Raw genomic sequence first — 22,623 nt, 5'->3', positions numbered from 1 at the left:
GGAGTCAGAAATGCTTCCAGAGGTCTTCCCCATGCTGTTCCCATGTCTGTATGCATGTGTCTGATGATGTGTCACACGCCACATGGCCAGATAAGGTTATAAAATGTTAAAATGACATTTCCCAGTGAATGCATTTGTCATGGTTGAAAGCAATGCAAAAGTGAAAAAACGCATCAAAAACGCATCAAAAACGCTACGTGTGAACATAGCCCAAGGTGTGGAGGAGTATTTTTGGTTTTGGTTATTTATTTTGCCTTATATACAAGTCATTACCCTGGAAAGGATGTTCCTTAATATATTTCCCAGGAAAATCCATTTTGTTTGTTTTTTATATGTTTTATTGTGAGTTCGTAAAAGTGGTGTAATACTCTGACAACATTGTTAACAGCAGGGACCTGGGAGTCAGAAATGCTTCCAGGGTCCTTCCCCATGCTGTCCCCATGTCATTTGAGCACTGTTCCCATTGATTTGGGCAATTTTTAGGCCCTCTGCAGACCGCCGGGGGGAGCCGCCTGAAAAATGCTCGAGTTTCCCATAGACTTACATTGGGCTCGTTGCTCGGGTCGAGCACCCCAGTATTCCAATTTGCTCTACCCGAGCAACGAGTGCCCGAGAATTTTAGTGCTCGCACATCACTAGTACTTACCCGAACACTGCACGGAACTTCAGCAGATAGTTGGTGTTCAAGCCCGAACAGAACAAAGTGCGGTATGAGCGCCAAACATTTATGTTCAAGCTCGCTCATCTCTAATTCTGACAGATTCACTCTGAATAAAAAAAAAATCTACAAAGGTGGACAACCTTTTTAAACTAGGGTTGCTTTCATGCCTCAAGACGGTGCCAGTGAATGGGGGTGGTGTAGTGATGAAAATGTTTTAAAGGGTAAATAACATGGATCACTGAGACAAAGCAATGCTAAGAAATCCCACTTTATACATCTCAATCACTAAGAAAAAAATGTACTCAAATATATAATATATATCACAAAAGGCAGGTGCCATAAAAAAAAGGGTCACTACTCTCTTCAGATGCTTTAACAAGGTGTGTTTAGACTCCCCTCTACCTATTATACAATTTGATAAGACACCCTTATGACAAATTGAATTACCATGCTGAAGAAGAGAATAGGACAAACTTGGCCCCACCTCATCTGTTTCTATGACAAGCCCAATTGCTATGAGGACACTGTCATGAATTTTTAGCGTAAAAAGAGGTTGTCCCACTATTGACTAATAATTGCCTCTGTTATATCATACAAAACATGATATTGTTTTAATAGGAATCATTTTAAAAATAATCCCAGATTGCGCTGTTACATCATTGCTGTGGCGTCCCTGATGTGCTGAATACTGGTGAAAATAATGAGCCTTAGTGCACTGATTCGTATTGACTGGCCTCAGCACAACAGCAAGAATCATTGTGCCTGCCTGCGTACAAGGGCATCCAGTCACTGAGCTACTGAGCGTGTGTGACCACCAGCACTAAACACATTAGGCGGGCATTCTGAGATGGAAGAAAACAAACAACAGGTGGCGCCATAACAAGTAAGTAATAGCATTGCTCACACACAAGGTATGGTGCAAATTATTCCAATTCATAGATTCTGTTTTACCCGAGCAGACAGAGTAAGTTAATATCATTATTAATATCAGAATCATCAACAGAAATGTAGTGTCTATATACAGTGTACAGACTGTATCTATTAAATGTTCATACAAAGACGCAAAAAGTTGTACTAATGAAAAACTAACATTTGGAAACTCTAATTGCTATTTTTGTAGCGTTCACTGCAATGTACTGTACTTACTACTGCAATGTACTGTACTTACTAATGCTGGGCTCTTTCCGGTTTTGTCTTTTTCCTTTCCGCCTTTTCCTGTGTCCCATTTTTCTCCATTTACATCTACTTCATTCCATTCTGGCCACATTGAAGATCTTCCTTTCTTAAACTCAACTGAGGCAACCAATGTATTGGCAATGACTGATGCCATACTAGAAATCAGAACATATTAATATGTTTCATTATGAGGTCAAGATAAAGAAACATGGTGATAAAAAGAACTGAATATAAAATCATGTCCTATACAGTTTTGTGGAAAATAATAGTGTGTTTAACCCTTTCACCCCCAACCTGTTTTCATCTTACTGATCAGTCCAAATTTTACAATTCTGACCAGCGTCACTTTATATGGTAATAACTCTGGAACGTTTCAACATATCCCAGTGATTCTGAGAATCTTTTTTTGCGACACTTTGTACTCCATGTTAGTGGTAAATTCAGGCCAATATTTTTTTTATTTATTTGTGAAAATATCTGAATTTTGGCGAAAATTTTGAACATTTCATAATTTTCAAACTTTGAATTCTTATGACCTTAATCCAGATAGTTATATCACACAAAATAATTAATAAATAACATTTCTCACATGTCTACTTTACATCAGCATCATTTGTGAAATATATTTTTTTTTGTTAGAAAATTAGAAGGATTAAAAGTTGATTAGTAAATTACCACATCACATTTGAAGTGCTTATGTGACATAAAAGAATCCAAAAGTGAAACCATTTTAAAATATGCACCCCTCAAAGTGCTCAAAAACACATTCAAGAAGTTTATTACCCCTTAATGGGCTTCACAGGAATTAAAGCAAGGTAGAAGGAAAAAATGAAAATGTTACTTTTTCCCTCAAAAATGTTGATCTAGCCCTAAATTTTGCATTTTCACAAGGGTAACAGGAGAAATGGATCATACAATTTGTTGTGCAATTTCTCCTGAGTACGCCAATACGCCATATGTGGGGGAAAACTAATGTTAGGGAAAACGGCAGGGCTCGGAAGGGAAGGAGAGTCATTTGACTTTCGGAGAGCAAAATTGGCTGGAATAGATAGCGAAAACTATGTTATGTTTGCAGGGAGCCCGATGTGCCTAAACAGTGGAAACCCCCCCTAGTGACTCCATTTTGGAAACCACACCATTCAAGGAACTTATCTAGATGTGTGGTGAACACCTTGAACCCACAGGTACTTCACAGAATTTTATAATGTTGAGTCGTGAAAAATAAAAAATACATTTTCAAGCAAAAATGTTGGTTTCACCCCCAATGTTTCATTTTCAGAAGAGTAACAGGAGAATAAGAACCATACAATTTGTTGTGCAATTTCTCCTGAGTACGCCGATACCCCATACATTGTGGAAAACTACTATTTGGGAACACGGCAGTGCTCAGAAAGGAAGGAGCACCGTTTGACTTTTAGAGCTCAAAATTGGCTAGAATAGATAGCAGATGCCACGTGGTGTTTGGAGAGCCCTTGATGTGCCTAAACAGTGGAAAAACCCACAAGTGACCCCATTTTGGAAACTACACCTCTAGTGGAATTTATCTAGGGGTGTAGTGAGTAATTTTAACCTTCAGGCAATTCACATAATTGTATAACATTAGACTAAGTAAATGAAAAATTACCATTTTTCCCACTGAAATGTTGCTTTTGCACAAGATTTTAATTTTCAAAAGGGATAATAGGAGAAAATGAATGGTACAATTTGCTATGCAATTTTTTTCTGAGTATGCCAATACACCATATCTGGTCGAAAACTACTTTTGAGACACAGTGCACAGCTCAGAAGGGAAGGAGCACAATATTGAAGTTCAGATTTTGCTGGAATGGTTTGAGGGTGCCATTTAACATTGGCAGAGCCCCTGAGGTGCCAGAACAGCGGAATCGTCCATAAATGACCCAATTTTACAAACTACACCCCTTAATGAATTCAACCTGGGGTGCAATGAGCATATTAACACCACAGGTGCCTCACAGAATTTTATACTATTGGGTGGTGAAGAAAGAATAATTAAATTTTTACTACTAAACTGTTCTTTTAGCCCCAAATTTTCAATTTTTATAAGGGTTTATAAGAAATGGACCTCACAGTTTGTTGTGCAATTTCTCCTGAGTGCGCCAAAACCCTACATGTAATCAGGAAATATTTTGCAGGTACAATGCAAAGCACAGAAGGGAAAGAGCGCCATATTATAGTTTGCATTTAACGGTTATGGTTTGCGGGTGCCATGACCCACTGGAAGAGGCCTTAAGGGGCCAGACCAGCAGATTTCTACCCCATAAGTGTCCCTATTTTACAAACTACACCTCTCAATGAATTCATCTAAGGGTGCAGTAATAATATTGACACCACTAGTGTGTCACATCATTTTATAACAGTGGGCAGTGAAGACAAAATAATTACATTTTTACGACAAAAAGTTTGTTTTAGCCCCAAATTTGACATTTTCACATGGGGAAATGGAGAAATATGGCAATAAAATTTGTCACACAATTTCTGCTGCACGTGGAAATACCTCATATGTGTCTGTCCAGTACTGCTTAGCCACACGGCGAGACTCAGGAGGGACGGAATGCTTTTTGACTCCTGGATCACAAATTTTCCTACAATAGTTTGCGGACTCCATTTACAGAGCCCCTAAGTGCTAGATAAACAGAATATCCCCCTGAAGTGACCCCATTTTGGAAATTATACCCCTTTGGGAATTTATCTACAGGCGTAGTGATGATTTGACTCCCTGGGTATTTTCCAGAAACAAGCAGCAGCGTTTCTCCAGACCCATTATACTACTAGTAACGTGGAAGCCCAATATTTTCATTAACAGATGACAGACCTGAGAGGGGAGTTGCTTTTTTTGTGGCTTGAGTCAAAGCTTTTATTGGGAACATTTTACATAACGTTTCGGATCACATTTATCCTGTGCTCTACGTTGAGCCCTTACATTGGGGCTTCCATCTAAATCTCTGAATGACATGATTCAGATGAAACTCCTGATCCAATTATTATAATGAAGCAGCAGAGAACTTTGGACTCCAAATGGCCTCTGTTCAGTGGTGCCATTCTTTTCATACAGTGGCTTGCGAGAATATTCACAGTATTTGGCTTTTTACCTATTTTGTTACATTACAATCTGTGTTTAAATATTTTTGTAATCTGATTTGTGTGTGATGCATCAGCACTAAATAGTCTAAGGTAGTGAAGTGAAGTGAGAAAAATACAGGCATAAATTACATTTATAGTATCAAATAACAATAAATTTGCATGTGCATATTTATTCACCCCTTTTGCCATGAAGCCCCTAAACAATGCTCGTGCAAGCAATTACCTTCATAAGTCATATGCTTAGTAAAAGGAAGTCCACCTGTGTGCAATCCAAGTGTCACATGGTCTGTCAGTATATTCACACCTTTTCTGAAAGGCCACAGAGACTGCAACACCATTAAGCAAGAGGCACCACTAATCAAACAACACCATGAAGACCAAGGAGATCTCCAAACAAGTCAGGGACAAAGTTGTAGAGATGTACAAGTCAGGGTTGGGTTATAAAAAATTATCCCAATTTCTGATGATCTCCAGGAGCACCATCAAATCCATTATCATCAAATGGAAAGAACATGGTACCACAACAAACCTGCCAAGGGAGGGCCGCCCACCAAACTCTCAGCCCGGGCAAGCAGGGCATTAATCAGAGAGGCAGCACAGAGACCAAAGGTAACCCTGAAGTAGCTGCATAGTTCCCAAACAGAAACTGGAGCATCTGCCCATACGACCATAATAAGCCATTCACTCCATAGAGGCGGCCTTTATGGAAGAGTGGGCAGAAAAAAGCCATTACTTACACATAAAAATTGTAAGGCTCGTTTTGAGTTTGCTAAAAGACATGTGGGAGACTCACCAAATGTATGGAGGAAGGCTCTGTGGTCAGATGAGGGCAAAGTTTAACTTTTTGTCCACCAAGATAAATGCTATATCTTGCGCCAAACCAACACAGCTCATCACCCCAAGAACACCATCCCACAGTGAAACATGGTGGTGGCAGCATCATGCTGTGGGGATGTTTTTCAGCAGCAGGGTCAGGGAAAATGGTCCGAGTTGCTCAGAAGATGGATGATGCAAAATACAGGGATATTCTTGAGCAAAACCTGTTTCAGTCTGTCAGTGATTTGAGACTGAGATGGAGGTTCACCTTCCAACAAGACAATGACCCAAAGCATACTGCTAAAGCAACACTCGAGTGGTTTAAGGCAGTGTTCCCCAACTCCAGTCCAAGGCCCACCAACAGGTCTTGTTTTCAGGATTTCCTTAGTATTGCACAGATGATGGAATTATTGCCTGTGCAGGTCATGTAATTATCACATGTGAAATACTAAGGAAATGCTGAAAACATGACATGTTGGTGGGCCTTGAGGACTAGAGTTGGGGAACCTTGGTTTAAGGGAAAATGTGTAAATGTTTTGGAGTGGCCTAGTGAAAGCTTAAACCTTAATCCAACTAAGAATCTGTAGTCATACGTGAAGATTGATGTTCACCTGAGGAAATCATCTAACTTGAAGGAGCTGGAGCAGTTTTTCCTTGAGGAATAGGCAAGACTTATCCAAAGCGACTTGCAGCTGTCATTGCCGCAAAAGGAGGCTCTACAAAGTACTTACTTTAGGGGGGTGAATATTTATGCACATTGAAGTTTTCAATTATTTTGTCCTATTTGTTGCTTGCTTCACAATAAAAAGACAACTAAATGTTCACAGTTGTAGGCATGTTCTTTACATGAACTGATGCAAACCCTAAAAAAAAACAGTGAAATTCCAGGTCGTGAGGTAGCAAAATACAAAAAATGCAAATAAGGGTAAATACTTTCGCAAGTCACTGTAAGTTAAAATTGTGAAGTGCTGCAGAATATGTTGGCTATAAAAATAAAAATTATTATTATTATGTGCACAAAACTGTGGTGGACCTCACTTTTATGCACGCTTAAAAAGATGGACACAGCCGGATCAAAGGCCAGACTGCATCCACAGTGCCTCAATCTGCATCATTATAGGGAATCTTCCATTGTGGGTTCTGTCTCAATCGCTTATTTCAGAGATTTACATGGAAACCCCAGTGTAAGCGCTCAGTGCAGAGAGAGGGATAAATGTGAGCCGAGCTTTACTGCGATCTTTGTGAGGCTGAGTGAACAAATCAACAGAAGGTCAAGTATTGGCTTTATTTCATTTTTACGTTGTTCCTCGTGCGGTATAAGTAATAAAATGACTTTATTCTTCGGGTCATTGTGATTACCATTTTCAGGCACATAAATTTTTTTCATAGCTTCCTATTCTGATTTTTGGGAGGTAGAATAAACAAAAACCAGCAATTTAGGAACTGTTTTTTATGGGGGTTTTATGATGCTCAGTGGGTGGTAAAATTGATACAGCAGGTTTATTCTTTGGGTCATTATGATTACAGCGATATCACATTTTATATCATTTTTATGTTTTGTCTCTTTTTTTACACAATGAAAAATACTTTATAGAAAAAAGAATTGATTTTGCATCACTATATTCTGAGAGCTATAGCTTTTTTATTTTTTCACTGATGGAGCTGTATGGCGGCTTGTTTTTTGCAGGACAAGATTGCGTTTTCAGAGATACCATTTTTAATTTTTAAAGTGACAATTGTATAAATCGGGTCCTACCGGACACGGCGATACCAAATATGTGTACTTTTTTGTTTGTGCTTTCGCCTTGTTAGGGGCTTTGATGGCTAAAGAAACTAAGGGTAGACTGGCTTTATATACATGCCGTAAATGACGGAAGGTAGGAACAGCTGCGTGAAACCGGATACAGCCATGCATGGCTATCGACGTCACCCAAAGCCCCTAAGAAGGCGAAACACGTGTTGGGAGTCAATCTGTCTGGGACACCTTTTGTACACAGTATCACTTTATATATCTGTACTGTTTTTAGCAGTCTTTCTGTACCTGGGCACTTTATATTTTATTATATAATGCATTGCTAGCTATATTTATTTGGTACTGTCACTTTACTCATATATTTATCAATTACCTCTGCTCTTCTTTTCATCATGCTAATTTTATTAGCTATACTTACCTAGTACTTTGGTGTTTCCCATGTATTGTTTCTTTCCCCTGTCGGATTTTTTTGCTTTGTTCAATTTATGTGTCTGTTATTTTGATATTTAATAAATCAGGTATTATTTGAGTAATTTTGCTGTGCAATGGTTTGTAGGTCAGTATCATGAAATAAGGAGCAGCAAAGAAGACATTGATTATAAAGAGCTCTCATATCAGAAATCCAAGTTATACTGGTAGCTCAGTCTAGAAGGAATAGAGCTGAACTATCCCAGTGCTGCTCAAAATTCATCTTTCACAGACATTCGCAGAGTGTCTGTAGTCACTGAAGCATAAAAACACATTTATATTTAAACTTCAAAGGCAGAAGAAATGGGGAAAGGAACACAATATTCTGCATTAACTAAACACATGGCTATGGGTCACAATAACACCTTGTGACTAAATATAGCTAATACCCTAAAATGTGTCAGATTTGTAGTACCAGTAGCAGATATTATTGGCTATGTGGCTTTTATAATAGGTTACACTGTATTTTTTTTATAGTAGATGATGTGTTACTCCTTATAATACATAGTATGCCGTATTCTGCTGCAGAACCTCTTTTTGAAGGAAACGGGTAGCTTCCTGTTCACTATTGATTGATGCGAATTCTATCATCCTCTCAGAAAGCGATTTGAGTCCACATAAGGTTTTGTGAAACGCGTCTTTTTCTCATCGCAGCATCATCTTGTTTTTCTAGGGGAAGCGGCTTCGCTAAAACACTGACAGTTTTTTTTCCTGAAGGGGCATTACCGGTGGTTTTGCAGTTGATTTTTGTGGCGTCTCCGCAGTCGGGGTCTTTTCTCTGTGCTTTTCATTACAGTGAAGAATGAGAATGTCACTTCTTTTAATCGCTTTAAGATTTTTGAATCATGAAGTGGTTAAAAGAAGTAGGATAACACTGAAGATGAGCACAGCAATGTCATGTTTACGTCAATCAATATCAATAATCAAGGTAGTGATGGGGCGCAACACAGCAGCCCTGAAATTGTTTAGTGGCCATTTCAGGGTACTGCACCTTATCTGTCATTCACCTGAATGGAGTGGCAGTACTTAGATTGCTGCCAAAGATTTTCACTGATTTAATGACTTGAACCATTAATCTGCTGATATAATGCTCATGCATCGCATCATTGTTTTGGTTATTTGACAGCAAATGTACATATAGAATGTTCTCGTCACACAAGTGTCACATGCATGTGATGGGCGCTGTTAAAACTATAGGATTAAGGTGAGTTCAGTGCTGTGGATATTTCTGTGACATAAACCGATGATGAACTGGCAGATTTTCCTTTCTGATTTGCAGAAATTTTCACCCTTTTCACTGTAGCAAAATTCTGTGACCAATTCACAACAGGACTTTCACATGCACAGCATGCCCTCCAATGTCATGTGGAGTGGGTACGTGAATCATCATCGAAAATCACAACAAATCCAGAAATAATGGATCAGCACTCCGCTAGCGTGGTGCACGTGGATTAAAATATGCAGGAAGGAAGCAATTCCCGGCACTCACGTGTTCACTGAATAATTGCTCTTTTATTTCATTGCTCCAAAGGACGTTTCAGCCTGTCCCAGGCTTTTTTTCAACAATGTAGTCAACATACAATCACTAGTTTTTAAAGGGTTACACCTCGGAAGTGATATCATATGCAAAACACAAAAAGCAGCCTACCCAATATAATTCTTTATATATAAATTCCATATAACAATTCAAAAAATACAAAAAAAAAAAATTATATTATTCTCAATTATATAGACATCATTGTATTAGATATAATTATTCAGAACTATATTGATTAATCACATATTATCCCCCAAAAATTTTTTTTTACAATACTATAGTATGTCAAATTTATTCCATTAGTTCTTTTAAATTAATTCTCCTCCATTAAATATATTATTTATTCAATTTACTAATATCAAGTTGAAATATGAGTATCCCATTATATTATATCATATATAAATTAGATAAATTATCTAAAAAAAATAAATAAGTAAAAAAAAAATATATATATATATATATATATATATATACAGTATATATATACACCGTATTATCCTATTAACACAAACAAATTCAAAGAGAAAATAAAAAATCAAATTTCATATAATGCGAATTATTTCATAATCTTTATTCAATCCATTCGGGGATAACGTTTTTAGATTATGTATCTAATACGCCTCCCTTCGGAGGAGCATTGTCTTAATATTACCACCCCTCTTAGGGATAATCATATTATACAAAACTTTTTTTTATTACAATACTATAAAATTCAGAGGAGAATTTCCAACATTGATAAATATAAAAATCTGGGTATTATTGATGATAAGCTAGCGGAGTTTTTGGTGAAGATAAATCCCCTTACACCTGTATTTTATATACTGCCAAAGGTGCATAAAACCCTAATCGATCCTCCTGGCAGGTTGATCGTAGCATCAACAAACTTGGTATTATCCCCGTTATCAATCATGTTGGAAAAGATCCTCACACCTTTAATTAAAAAAACAAAAGCATTTTTACTGGATACTAATGATTTTTTGGAAAAAAATAAAAGGATTGATGATATTGGACATGATACTATATTAGTTACTATTGATGTAGTTCATTTATATACTTCAATAAAACATCACAAGGGACTTGAGGCGATCAATTAGATTTTGAATTTAAATGAACTTACACAGCTCCAAATTGATTGTATTATCGATTTTCTGCCTTTGGTCCTCAATGAGAACTATTTTCTTTTTCAGGACACTTTTTATTGTCAACGGAGGGGTTTGGTGATGGGTGCTAATGTGGCTTCTCCCACACAAAATGCATATATGGCATTTTTTGAAGAACAATTTATATATAAACATACATGAAAACGTGGTATAGATATATTGATGATGTCATTTGCATATGGGAGGGACCACTAGAGGCACTACAAGATTTTGAAAAATATCTAAATAATGTTTGGGATGAACTAAAATTTACCATGACATATGACTTGCGCAAAATTAATTTTTTAGATACATTAATTATTAAAAATTATAATAATAATAATAGCCTGGATACGGATTTATATAGAAAAAATACAGATTAAAATAGTGTTTTGCATTTTCAAAGTGCGCATTTTATTCTCTTAAGAGAGTTATGTCTAAATCGCAGTTCCAAAGAGTACGCAGAATTGTGTCCAAACCATCTCTTTGTGAACTGAGACTTACTGAAATGCAACATGATTTTATGATAAGAGGTTATCCACTCCACCTGTTAGAGAAAGCTAAACAGGATCCACTGTCTAAAAAAAGATCTACAAATGAATCATCACACAGGATACCTTTTGTCAGGGACTATCATCCAATTAATTTAAAAGTTGATCAAATTGTTAAAAAGCATTGGCATATTTTACACCATGCGTATCCTCAGATATCAGAGTTTGACAATCTTCCATTGATTTGTAACAAAAAACTGACTAATATTAAAGATAAATTAGTGCATGCGGATTTAGGTAGTGAAAAGAGAGAATTTAAACAAACCTTTATTTCTAGTAAAAAAAAAATGGCACATATCCATGTTTGGGATGTTCCCAAAGTAACAATGTTACTAAAGGAGAATTTTCTTATCATCCTCAAACTGGACAACCACAAAAATAAATTTTTTTTTTACTTGCCTCTCCAATAATGTGATTTATATGATAAAATGTCTCTGTGGTTTAGCTTATATTGGAGAAACCACGCAGGCAGTGGGTACAAGGATTAATAAGCATAAATCCATAATAAGGTCCGGAGATATCACATTACCTCTTCCAGCACATTTTCGGCTTGATTTGCAACTGTTTGACAGCTTTAATGCATGTGAGGAATGCTTAAGAAATAGACATTCCTCACATGTATTAAAACTGTCAAACAGTCGCAAATCATGCACACGGGAGTGATTCAAACATATCACAAGTACGCTGAATATACTCGGTACTCGCCCGAGCATACTCGCCGAAAGGGTTAACCGAACATACTAGCTCATCACTAATCACAAGGTACTGTTTGTGCCTTTATGTTATTCTTGCTGCTCCCCTGACTATTCCTTTTTTTTTAAATACATCATGTGATTCCAGTGATATGGACATTTTTACTCACTGCTAATTTTTATGGTCTTTACAAGGGGCTGCTGCTCCCAGGATTCATTGGGGTGTGTCTTTTAGCTGCTCTGCATAATTATCCTGTGAGCCACACCCCCTTGTAAAGACCGTAAAGAGTAGCACTTAATAAAAATTTACATATCGCTTGAACCGTATGGCAGATTTAAAGAAAAAAATAGGAATACCCAGGGAAGCGGTGGGAATAAAACGTGCAAAAACTGCCCACTTTTGACCTGGTGGCAGATCCTCTATAGCACTGCCCAATCATTAGCCTACTTGTAAGGTTACCTACCATGTGTAGTCTTATGTGCAGAATTGGATTTGTAGTTAAGCAACTATCACTATGTAATTATTTCATTTGTCCGCTTCCACTAGCCAGAAAGTGATTGATCATATGGACTTAATGATTTTGTGTTTCTTTTGTTGACAGCACGGCTAAGCAGGCGTTACAATTACTGCTTGCACTGAGAAGTCGAAGCATCCTGAAGACTTTGATTCATTTTTACATACAATTTGGATTTCTTCAGAACACCTTGTGCTCCCATCTGTTGCTGAGGAATATATCGCTGCCTGCACTGCAGTCTGTCAGGTTGGCATTCTTCACACCTTTTGTTTTTTTTTTGTTAATATGGCATCCCTGTTGAGACTTACATTAAATTTGTATAAACAGCAAATTGCCTTGAAATGCAGAAGAAAAGTGTAAGGGCACCCATAAAGATGAGGGAAAACCTCCAACATGTCCAACCTTGCAGTGTACTGCAGAGGTTAAGCAATATTATTGGGTTTTGGCTTAAAAGGATAAAATCTGAATACACTTAGTCATGCCATAAATTGTAACAATAAAAATATTAAAGGGAACCTGACAGGAGGTTCATGTGGTTCGAACTACGGGCAGCATGAATCAGGCAATTGCTGCGTCATTGTAACCGTGTATGTTTTTCTCTGGAACCCTGCGACATTTCTCAGAACACCCTTTGTTGAAAAGTTGGCCGGGGACCATGGATCTCAGATGACCAGTCAGAGGCAGGTCCCTGATGGCTACTACAGGCACTGCTCCCCATGACTGTCAGGTCTCTCCCTATACATACACATAGGTAGAGACCTGTCAGTCTCGGTGATTAGGGCAGGGAGAAGCTATCAAGGAACGGGCACAGACTGGTCATGCGAGATCCATGGTCCCTTGATGACTTTTCCATGTTTGTTTTCTCTGATATGTTGCATGTTTCCATAGTAAAACATACACGGTGACAATAACGCAGCCAGCACTTGATTCTTGCTGGCCCTGGTCCAAACACGATGAGTCTCCTGTCAGGTTCATTTTAGGTTGTGTGCCCACAATGAGTTTTTGGTGAGTTTATGACACTGTATATTTTCACTACATTTTAGGCTACGTTCCCACAACGAGTTTTTGACGCTGCGTATTTTCGAATAAATGCAAATAACCTATTTTACTTAATGGGCTCAGAAATGGTGCAGAAATCTGCAACATCAAAAACTCATCAAAAGCTCATCGTGTGAACATAGCCTTCCAGTTCCAGCAAAATGGATAGGATTCATAGACATCTCATGCCCATGTGCTTTTTTTTAAACTCAGTGTAAACTGACCTGCGGTGTGTTTGAAATCCGCAATATGTTAATTTCTCTTGCAGGTACGCTGAGTTTTACATGCAGATTTTCCACATAGACAATCCACAGGTAAAAAATGCACATGCGTTGTTAGTGCATTTCCATGCAGGAAACTCGTCAAAACACATGTTCTCCACTGTGACAAAGTCGCCAGCAAAATATTGGAGAGGAGACATGTAGCACTGAGATTGTTAGCTCCAGTAATATAAAAATAGAAAAAAGTGTTCCAGCACACGTAGTGATCAAGGGTTAATTAGCCATGTTTACTGCTAGGGTGATTAAAAACCTGTAGAGAGGGAGGAGATCAGAGGATAAATTCCCTAAATGCCTTTTAGGGTATGTGCCCACGGTCAGGAGCCGCTGCTGGTTTGACGATGTGTGTCTATGCAGTGTCAAACCCGCAGCGACCAGATGTTACAGCATAGTGGATGGGATTTCTACTAATCCCATGTCCACTATGCATCTCTGTACACCTGCGGAAACTGACATGCGGCGCATCTTTCAGACCTGCAGCATGTCAATTTCTCTTGCAGGCCACAGGTGGACCTTCCCTATAGATTAACATCTAAGAAGAAAGTCCGCATGTAAAAAAAAAAAAATCGCACTACTCATTTGCATAAAATTAAGGCAGAAGCCGGGTAGCTACTCCACAGCTTTGGGGCAGCAGGCGGCTCCTGACCGTGAGCACATACCCTTAGAGCATTTGGCGAGCGAAGGTCCTGGAGGTGAAAGCTCTGGAGCTGTTTTTGTCATGTGAAGGAAAGCTAAACATTGGGTTGCTTGTTCCTGAAGCGGGAGGTTATCCATAGCAACAAGGACTGTGCCATACGTTATTTTTTTATTTTTCCTGTTAGGCCAGGAAGGCCGAGTTTGTTTTGCTAACGTTGCTGTGGTTTATGCAGTGCTCTTAATAAACCACAATGGAAGATTTAAAGAGACAGTGTTCCTGTGTCTACCTCTATGAGCAGCCAAGTGAGCCAATCTACCACACCACACATGATTATCAATAAAGTTTTGTCGAAGCCAAATACCAAGAAATGTCAAAAACAAAGCGGTTTTGTTTAAAATATGAGTTACCAAAAAATGCAGCATCAAAAACGCGATAACAAAACGCATGTAAAAATGCACTTAAAAACGCAATGAAAAAATGCAAGTAACCTAATTTACATAATAGGTGAAGAAAATCTGTAACATCAAAAACTCACCAAAAGCTTATCAAAGGAACGTAGCCTCAAAGGGATTTTCCAACAATCAACTTTTATGACATTGTTATTATTAATCATATGGCATCAAATCAGTGGCTGTTCAGCACCAGGGATGACTTGAAGTGTTTTCCCATATCAATCCACTTCAAAATCCATCTAAAAAATCTAAATATCCTGAGGGTAAGGTGTCATGGATCAGACGCGGCAAAAGTTAAAAGTTCTAACCAGATTTACATATTACAGCAGCAGATGACTGGATGATATTTCATAAATTCCCATTTACATGCTGTGGAATTTATTCAGAAATTGTCATATGGTGCAGATTTTAAGAGTATGTTACATGTTGTGTATTACATGTAGTACATGTAATATAGTATATAGTAGTATATGTAATATAGTATATAGTACATGTAACATGTAATACATGTGTATTTGTTGCAGAAAAAAATTACAACTATGCCATCCAACTGAAAGAAGCCAGTTCAGATGAATAGAACTCATTTTCAGTTGATGAAATTTCTGCAACAAAATGAGCTTTGTGGGCACTCAGCTTTGGTATCAATAGGAAAGTCAAAATCCACAACAAACCCCAATTGTTAAGTTATTACAGATTTTGATGCCAGAGGAGGGAAATATAAAGTAGTGTTTTTTTTGTATTTATTTTTTTAATTTTTCCCTAAAATACACAGACATATCTGTATTATTTATAATTTGTGTTTTGGAAGCTTTTTCATATGGCAGTGTTCTCTACTTATGGCATCTATTGCAAGTACTGTTCCACAGAATTCATTATAGGAAAAAGAATGGCTATTAAAAATGGGTGAACAAAAAAGTGTATTTTTTGCAAGCAAAGGAAACACAACAGAAGTGTGTGTGTGTTGGCTGTGTTGCAGTATGTAACTGCTGTGCATGTGAGTGTTGTGTATGGTTTGAGTTATGTGAGTATTGTGTGTGTGGTCTGTGTGAGTGTTGTGTGTGTTGTATGTGAGTGTAGTGTGTGAGGTCATTTTAAATAAAATGAGCTATAAACTAAAACTGAAATTGGAAAATAATCTAGTTTGTCAGTGTTTTATGTGAATGTTGTGTGTGTTTTGCGAATGTTGTGATTTGTATCTGTTGTGTGTTTGTTGTATGTGAGTGTTGTATGTGAGTGTTGTGCGTGTGTTATGTGAGTGTTCTGTGTGTGTTATATGTGAGTGTTGTGTGTATGTTGTATGTGAGTGTTGTGTGTATGTTGTATGTTAGTGTTGTGTGTATCTTGTGTGTGAGTGTTTTCTGTGTTGTATGTGAGTGTTGGGTGTTTTATGTGAGTGTTTTGTGTGTGTTGTATGTGTGTGTTGCATGTGAGTGTTGTGTGTGTTGTATGTGAGTGTTGTGTGTGTTGTATGTGAGTGTTGTGTGTGCGGTATGTGAGTGTTGTGTGTACGGTATGTGAGTGTTGTGTGAGCTGTATATGAGTGTTGTGTGCATGTTGTATGTGAGTGTTGTGTGCATCTTGTATGTGAATGTTCTGTGTGTTGTATGTGAGTGTTCTGTGTGTGTTGTATGTAAGTGTTGTGTGTGTTGTATGTGAGTGTTCCGTGTGTTGTGTGTTTTATGTGAGTGCTCTGAGTGTTGTGTGTGTTGTATGTGAGTGTTCTGTGTATGTTGTATGTGAGTGTTCTGTGTGTTGTATATGAGTGTTCTGTGTATGTTGTATGTGAGTGTTCTGTGTGTTGTATGTGAGTGTTGTGTGTGTTTTATGTGGGTGTTCTGTGTGTTGTATGTAAATGTTGTGTGTGTCGTATGTGAGTGTTCTGTGTGTTTTGTGTTTTATGTGTGTGTTGTATGTGAGTGTTGTGTGCGCTATAAGTGAGTGTTGTGTGTGTGTTGTATGTGAGTGTTGTGTGTGTTGTGAGTGTTCTGTGTTGTATGTGAGTGTTGTGTGTGTTTTATGTGAGTGCTGTGTTGTGAGTCTTGTATGTGTGTTGTATATGAGTGTTGTGTGTGTATTGTATGTGAGTCTTGTGAATATGTTGTATGTGAGTCTTGTGTGTATGTTGTATGTGAGTGTTGTATGTGTGTTGTATGAGTGTTGTGCATGTTGTATGTAAGTGTTGCATGTGTGTTGTATATGAGTGTTGTGTATGTTGTATGTGAGTATTGTGTGTATGTTGTATGTGAGTGTTGTGCGTGTGTTGTATATGAGTGTTGTGTGTGTTGTATCTGAGTGTTGTATGTGTGTTGTGTATGTTGTATGTGTGTTGTATGTGTGTTGTATATGAGTGTTGTGTATGTTGTATGTGAGTGCTGTATGTGTGTTGTATGTGAGTGTTGTGTGTGTGTTGTATGTGAGTGTTGTGTGTGTTGTATATGAGTGTTGTGTATGTTGTATGTGAGTGTTGTATGTGTGTTGTATATGAGTGTTGTGTATGTTGTATGTGAGTGTTGTATGTGTGTTGTATATGAGTGTTGCATATGTTGTATGTGAGTGCTGTATGTGTGTTGTATATGAGTGTTGCGTATGTTGTATGTGAGTGTTGTATGTGTGTTGTATATGAGTGTTATGTATGTAGTATGTGAGTGCTGTGTGTGTGTGTTGTATGTGAGTGTTGTGTAAGTTGTATATGAGTGTTGTATATGAGTGTTGTGTATGTTGTATGTAAGTGTTGTATGTGTGTTGTATATGAGTGTTGTGTATGTTGTCAGTGTTGTATGTGTGTTGTATACGAGTGTTGTGTGAGCTGTATATGAGTGTTGTATGTGTGTTGTGTATGTTGTATGTGAGTGTTGTATGTGTGTTGTATATGAGTGTTGTGTGAGCTGTATATGAGTGTCGTATGTGTGTTGTATATGAGTGTTGTGGGTGTTGTATGTGAGTGTTGTATGTGTGTTGTATATGAGTGTTGTGGGTGTTGTATGTGTGTTGTATGTGAGTGTTGTATGTGTGTTGTATGTGAGTGTTGTGTAGGTTGTATGTCAGTGTTGTATGTGTGTTGAATATGAGTGTTGTGTGAGCTGTATATGAGTGTTGTATGTGTGTTGTATATGAGTGTTGTGGGTGTTGTATGTGTGTTGTATATGAGTGTTGTGGGTGTTGTATGTGAGTGTTGTATGTTTGTTGTATATGAGTATTGTGGGTGTTGTGTGTGAGTGTCGTATGTGTGTTGTATATGAGTATTGTATATGAGTGTTGTGTGTGTTGTATGTGTGTTGTATATGAGTGTTGTGTGTTGTATGTGTGTTGTATATGAGTGTTGTGTGTGTTGTATGTTAGTGTTGTATGTGTGTTGTATATGAGTGTTGTGTGTGTTGTATGTGTGTTGTATATGAGTGTTGTGGGTGTTGTATGTGTGCTGTATATGAGTGTTGTGTGTGTTGTATGTGTGTTGTATATGAGTGTTGTGTGTGTTGTATGTGAGTGTTGTATGTGTGTTGTATATGAGTGCTGTGTGTGTTGTATGTGAGTGTTGTATGTGTGTTGTATATGAGTGTTGTGTGTGTTGTATGTGAGTGTTGTGTGTGTTGTATGTGTGTTGTATATGAGTGTTGTATATGAGTGTTGTGTGTGTTGTATGTGTGTTGTATATGAGTGTTGTGTGTGTTGTATGTGAGTGTTGTATGTGTGTTGTATATGAGTGTTGTGTGTGTTGTATGTGAGTGTTGTATGTGTGTTGTATATGAGTGTTGTGTGTGTTGTATGTGAGTGTTGTATGTGTGTTGTATATGAGTGTTGTGTGTGTTGTATATGAGTGTTGTGAGTGTTGTATGTGTGTTGTATATGAGTGTTGTGTGTGTTGTATGTGAGTGTTGTGTGTGTTATATATGAGTGTTGTGTGTGTTGTATGTGTGTTGTATATGAGTGTTGTGTGTTGTATGTGAGTGTTGTGTGTGTTGTATATGAGTGTTGTGTGTGTTGTATATGAGTGTTGTGTGTGTTGTATGTGAGTGTTGTGTGTGTTGTATATGAGTGTTGTGTGTGTTGTATGTGTGTTGTATATGAGTGTTGTGTGTGTTGTATATGAGTGTTGTGTGTGTTGTATGTGTGTTGTATATGAGTGTTATGTGTGTTGTATGTGTGTTGTATATGAGTGTTGTGGGTGTTGTATGTGTGCTGTATATGAGTGTTGTGTGTGTTGTATGTGTGTTGTATATGAGTGTTGTGTGTGTTGTATGTGAGTGTTGTATGTGTGTTGTATATGAGTGCTGTGTGTGTTGTATGTGTGTTGTATATGAGTGTTGTGTGTGTTGTATGTGAGTGTTGTGTGTGTTGTATGTGTGTTGTATATGAGTGTTGTATATGAGTGTTCTGTGTGTTGTATGTGTGTTGTATATGAGTGTTGTGTGTGTTGTATGTGAGTGTTGTATGTGTGTTGTATATGAGTGTTGTGTGTGTTGTATGTGAGTGTTGTATGTGTGTTGTATATGAGTGTTGTGTGTGTTGTATGTGAGTGTTGTATGTGTGTTGTATATGAGTGTTGTGTGTGTTGTATATGAGTGTTGTGAGTGTTGTATGTGTGTTGTATATGAGTGTTGTGTGTGTTGTATGTGAGTGTTGTGTGTGTTGTATATGAGTGTTGTGTGTGTTGTATGAGTGTTGTGTGTGTTGTATATGAGTGTTGTGTGTGTTGTATGTGTGTTGTATATGAGTGTTGTGTGTGTTGTATGTGAGTGTTGTGTGTGTTATATATGAGTGTTGTGTGTGTTGTATGTGTGTTGCATATGAGTGTTGTGTGTGTTGTATGTGAGTGTTGTGTGTGTTGTATATGAGTGTTGTGTGTGTTGTATATGAGTGTTGTGTGTGTTGTATGTGAGTGTTGTGTGTGTTGTATATGAGTGTTGTGTGTGTTGTATGTGTGTTGTATATGAGTGTTGTGTGTGTTGTATATGAGTGTTGTGTGTGTTGTATGTGTGTTGTATATGAGTGTTGTGTGTGTTGTATGTGAGTGTTGTATGTGTGTTGTATGAGTGTTGTGTGTGTTGTATATGAGTGTTGTGAGTGTTGTATGTGTGTTGTATATCAGTGTTGTGTGTGTTGTATGTGAGTGTTGTGTGTGTTGTATATGAGTGTTGTGTGTGTTGTATATGAGTGTTGTGTGTGTTGTATATGAGTGTTGTATGTGTGTTGTATATGAGTGTTGTGTGTGTTGTATGTGAGTGTTGTGTGTGTTGTATATGAGTGTTGTGTGTGTTGTATATGAGTGTTGTGTGTGTTGTATATGAGTGTTGTGTGTGTTGTATATGAGTGTTGTGTGTGTTGTATATGAGTGTTGTGTGTTGTATGTGTGTTGTATGAGTGTTGTGTGTGTTGTATGTGAGTGTTGTGTGTGTTGTATGTGAGTGTTGTGTGTGTTGTATATGAGTGTTGTGTGTGTTGTATATGAGTGTTGTGTGTTGTATGTGTGTTGTATATGAGTGTTGTGTGTGTTGTATGTGTGTTGTATATAAGTGTTGTGTGTGTTGTATGTGAGTGTTGTGTGTGTTGTATATGAGTGTTGTGTGTGTTGTATATGAGTGTTGTGTGTGTTGTATGTGTGTTGCATATGAGTGTTGTGTGTGTTGTATGTGAGTGTTGTGTGTGTTGTATATGAGTGTTGTGTGTGTTGTATGTGTGTTGTATATGAGTGTTGTGTGTGTTGTATGTGAGTGTTGTGTGTGTTGTATGTGAGTGTTGTGTGTGTTGTATATGAGTGTTGTGTGTGTTGTATATGAGTGTTGTATGTGAGTGTAGTGTGTGTTGTATATGAGTGTTGTGTGTGTTGTATGTGTGTTGTATGTGAGTGTAGTGTGTGTTGTATATGAGTGTTGTGTGTGTTGTATGCATGTTGTATATGAGTGTTGTGTGTGTTGTATGTGAGTGTTGTGTGTGTTGTATGTGAGTGTTGTGTGTGTTGTATGTGAGTGTAGTGTGTGTTGTATATGAGTGTTGTGTGTGTTGTATGTGTGTTGTATGTGAGTGTAGTGTGTGTTGTATATGAGTGTTGTGTGTGTTGTATATGAGTGTTGTGTGTGTTGTATGTGAGTGTAGTGTGTGTTGTATATGAGTGTTGTGTGTGTTGTATGTCTGTTGTATATGAGTGTTGTGTGTGTTGTATATGTGTGTTGTGTGTGTTGTATGTGTGTTGTATGTGAGTGTTGTGTGTTGTATATGAGTGTTGTGTGTGTTGTATGTGTGTTGTATGTGAGTGTTGTGTGTGTTGTATGTGTGTTGTATATGAGTGTAGTGTGTGTTGTATATGAGTGTTGTGTGTGTTGTATGTGTGTTGTATGTGAGTGTTGTGTGTGTTGTATATGTGTGTTGTGTGTGTTGTATGTGTGTTGTATATGAGTGTTGTGTGTGTTGTATGTGAGTGTTGTGTGTGTTGTATATGAGTGTTGTGTGTGTTGTATGTGTGTTGTATATGAGTGTAGTGTGTGTTGTATATGAGTGTTGTGTGTGTTGTATGTGTGTTGTATGTGAGTGTTGTGTGTGTTGTATATGAGTGTAGTGTGTGTTGTATATGAGTGTTGTGTGTGTTGTATGTGTGTTGTATGTGAGTGTTGTGTGTGTTGTATATGTGTGTTGTGTGTTGTATGTGTGTTGTATATGAGTGTTGTGTGTGTTGTATGTGAGTGTTGTGTGTGTTGTATGTGTGTTGTATATGAGTGTTGTGTGTGTTGTATGTGAGTGTTGTGTGTGTTGTATATGAGTGTTGTGTGTGTTGTATATGAGTGTAGTGTGTGTTGTATATGAGTGTTGTGTGTGTTGTATGTGTGTTGTATGTGAGTGTTGTGTGTGTTGTATGTGAGTGTTGTGTGTGTTGTAAATGTGTGTTGTATGTGAGTGTTGTGTGTGTTGTATATGTGTGTTGTGTGTGTTGTATGTGAGTGTTGTGTGTGTTGTATATGAGTGTTGTGTGTGTTGTATGTGAGTGTTGTGTGTGTTGTATATGAGTGTTGTGTGTGTTGTATGTGAGTGTTGTGTGTGTTGTATATGAGTGTTGTGTGTGTTGTATGTGTGTTGTATATGAGTGTTGTGTGTGTTGTATGTGAGTGTTGTGTGTGTTGTATGTGAGTGTTGTGTGTGTTGTATATGAGTGTTGTGTGTGTTGTATATGAGTGTTGTATGTGAGTGTAGTGTGTGTTGTATATGAGTGTTGTGTGTGTTGTATGTGTGTTGTATGTGAGTGTTGTGTGTGTTGTATGTGAGTGTTGTGTGTGTTGTAAATGTGTGTTGTATGTGAGTGTTGTGTGTGTTGTATATGTGTGTTGTGTGTGTTGTATGTGTGTTGTATATGAGTGTTGTGTGTGTTGTATGTGAGTGTTGTGTGTGTTGTATATGAGTGTTGTGTGTGTTGTATATGAGTGTTGTGTGTTGTATATGAGTGTTGTGTGTGTTGTATATGAGTGTTGTGTGTGTTGTATGTGAGTGTTGTGTGTGTTGTATGAGTGTTGTGTGTGTTGTATGTGTGTTGTATATGAGTGTTGTGTGTTGTATGTGTGTTGTATATGAGTGTTGTGTGTGTTGTATGTGAGTGTTGTGTGTGTTGTATATGAGTGTTGTGTGTGTTGTATGTGTGTTGTATATGAGTGTTGTGTGTGTTGTATGTGAGTGTTGTGTGTGTTGTATGTGAGTGTTGTGTGTGTTGTATATGAGTGTTGTGTGTGTTGTATATGAGTGTTGTATGTGAGTGTAGTGTGTGTTGTATATGAGTGTTGTGTGTGTTGTATGTGTGTTGTATGTGAGTGTAGTGTGTGTTGTATATG

General features: G+C 37.7%; 1 protein-coding gene across 1 annotated transcript in view; it reads right to left on the bottom strand.

Annotated features, from left to right (window-relative positions):
* Positions 1-22,623, bottom strand: part of ADGB (androglobin) — a 443,164-nt gene that overhangs the window by 396,215 nt on the left and 24,326 nt on the right. The window contains exon 2 of the mRNA XM_073672692.1: positions 1,830-1,992. Coding sequence (XP_073528793.1) covers positions 1,830-1,992 — 163 coding nt within the window. The remainder of the gene's footprint in view (positions 1-1,829; positions 1,993-22,623) is intronic.

The sequence above is a fragment of the Phyllobates terribilis genome, unplaced genomic scaffold, assembly GCF_046119375.1.
Source record: "Phyllobates terribilis strain yellow unplaced genomic scaffold, ASM4611937v1 Scaffold_3__8_contigs__length_932513732, whole genome shotgun sequence".
Classification (NCBI taxonomy): Eukaryota; Metazoa; Chordata; class Amphibia; order Anura; family Dendrobatidae; genus Phyllobates; species Phyllobates terribilis.
The sequence above is the reverse complement of the archived record's forward strand: the minus strand, read 5'-3'. Positions and strand labels throughout refer to the sequence as shown.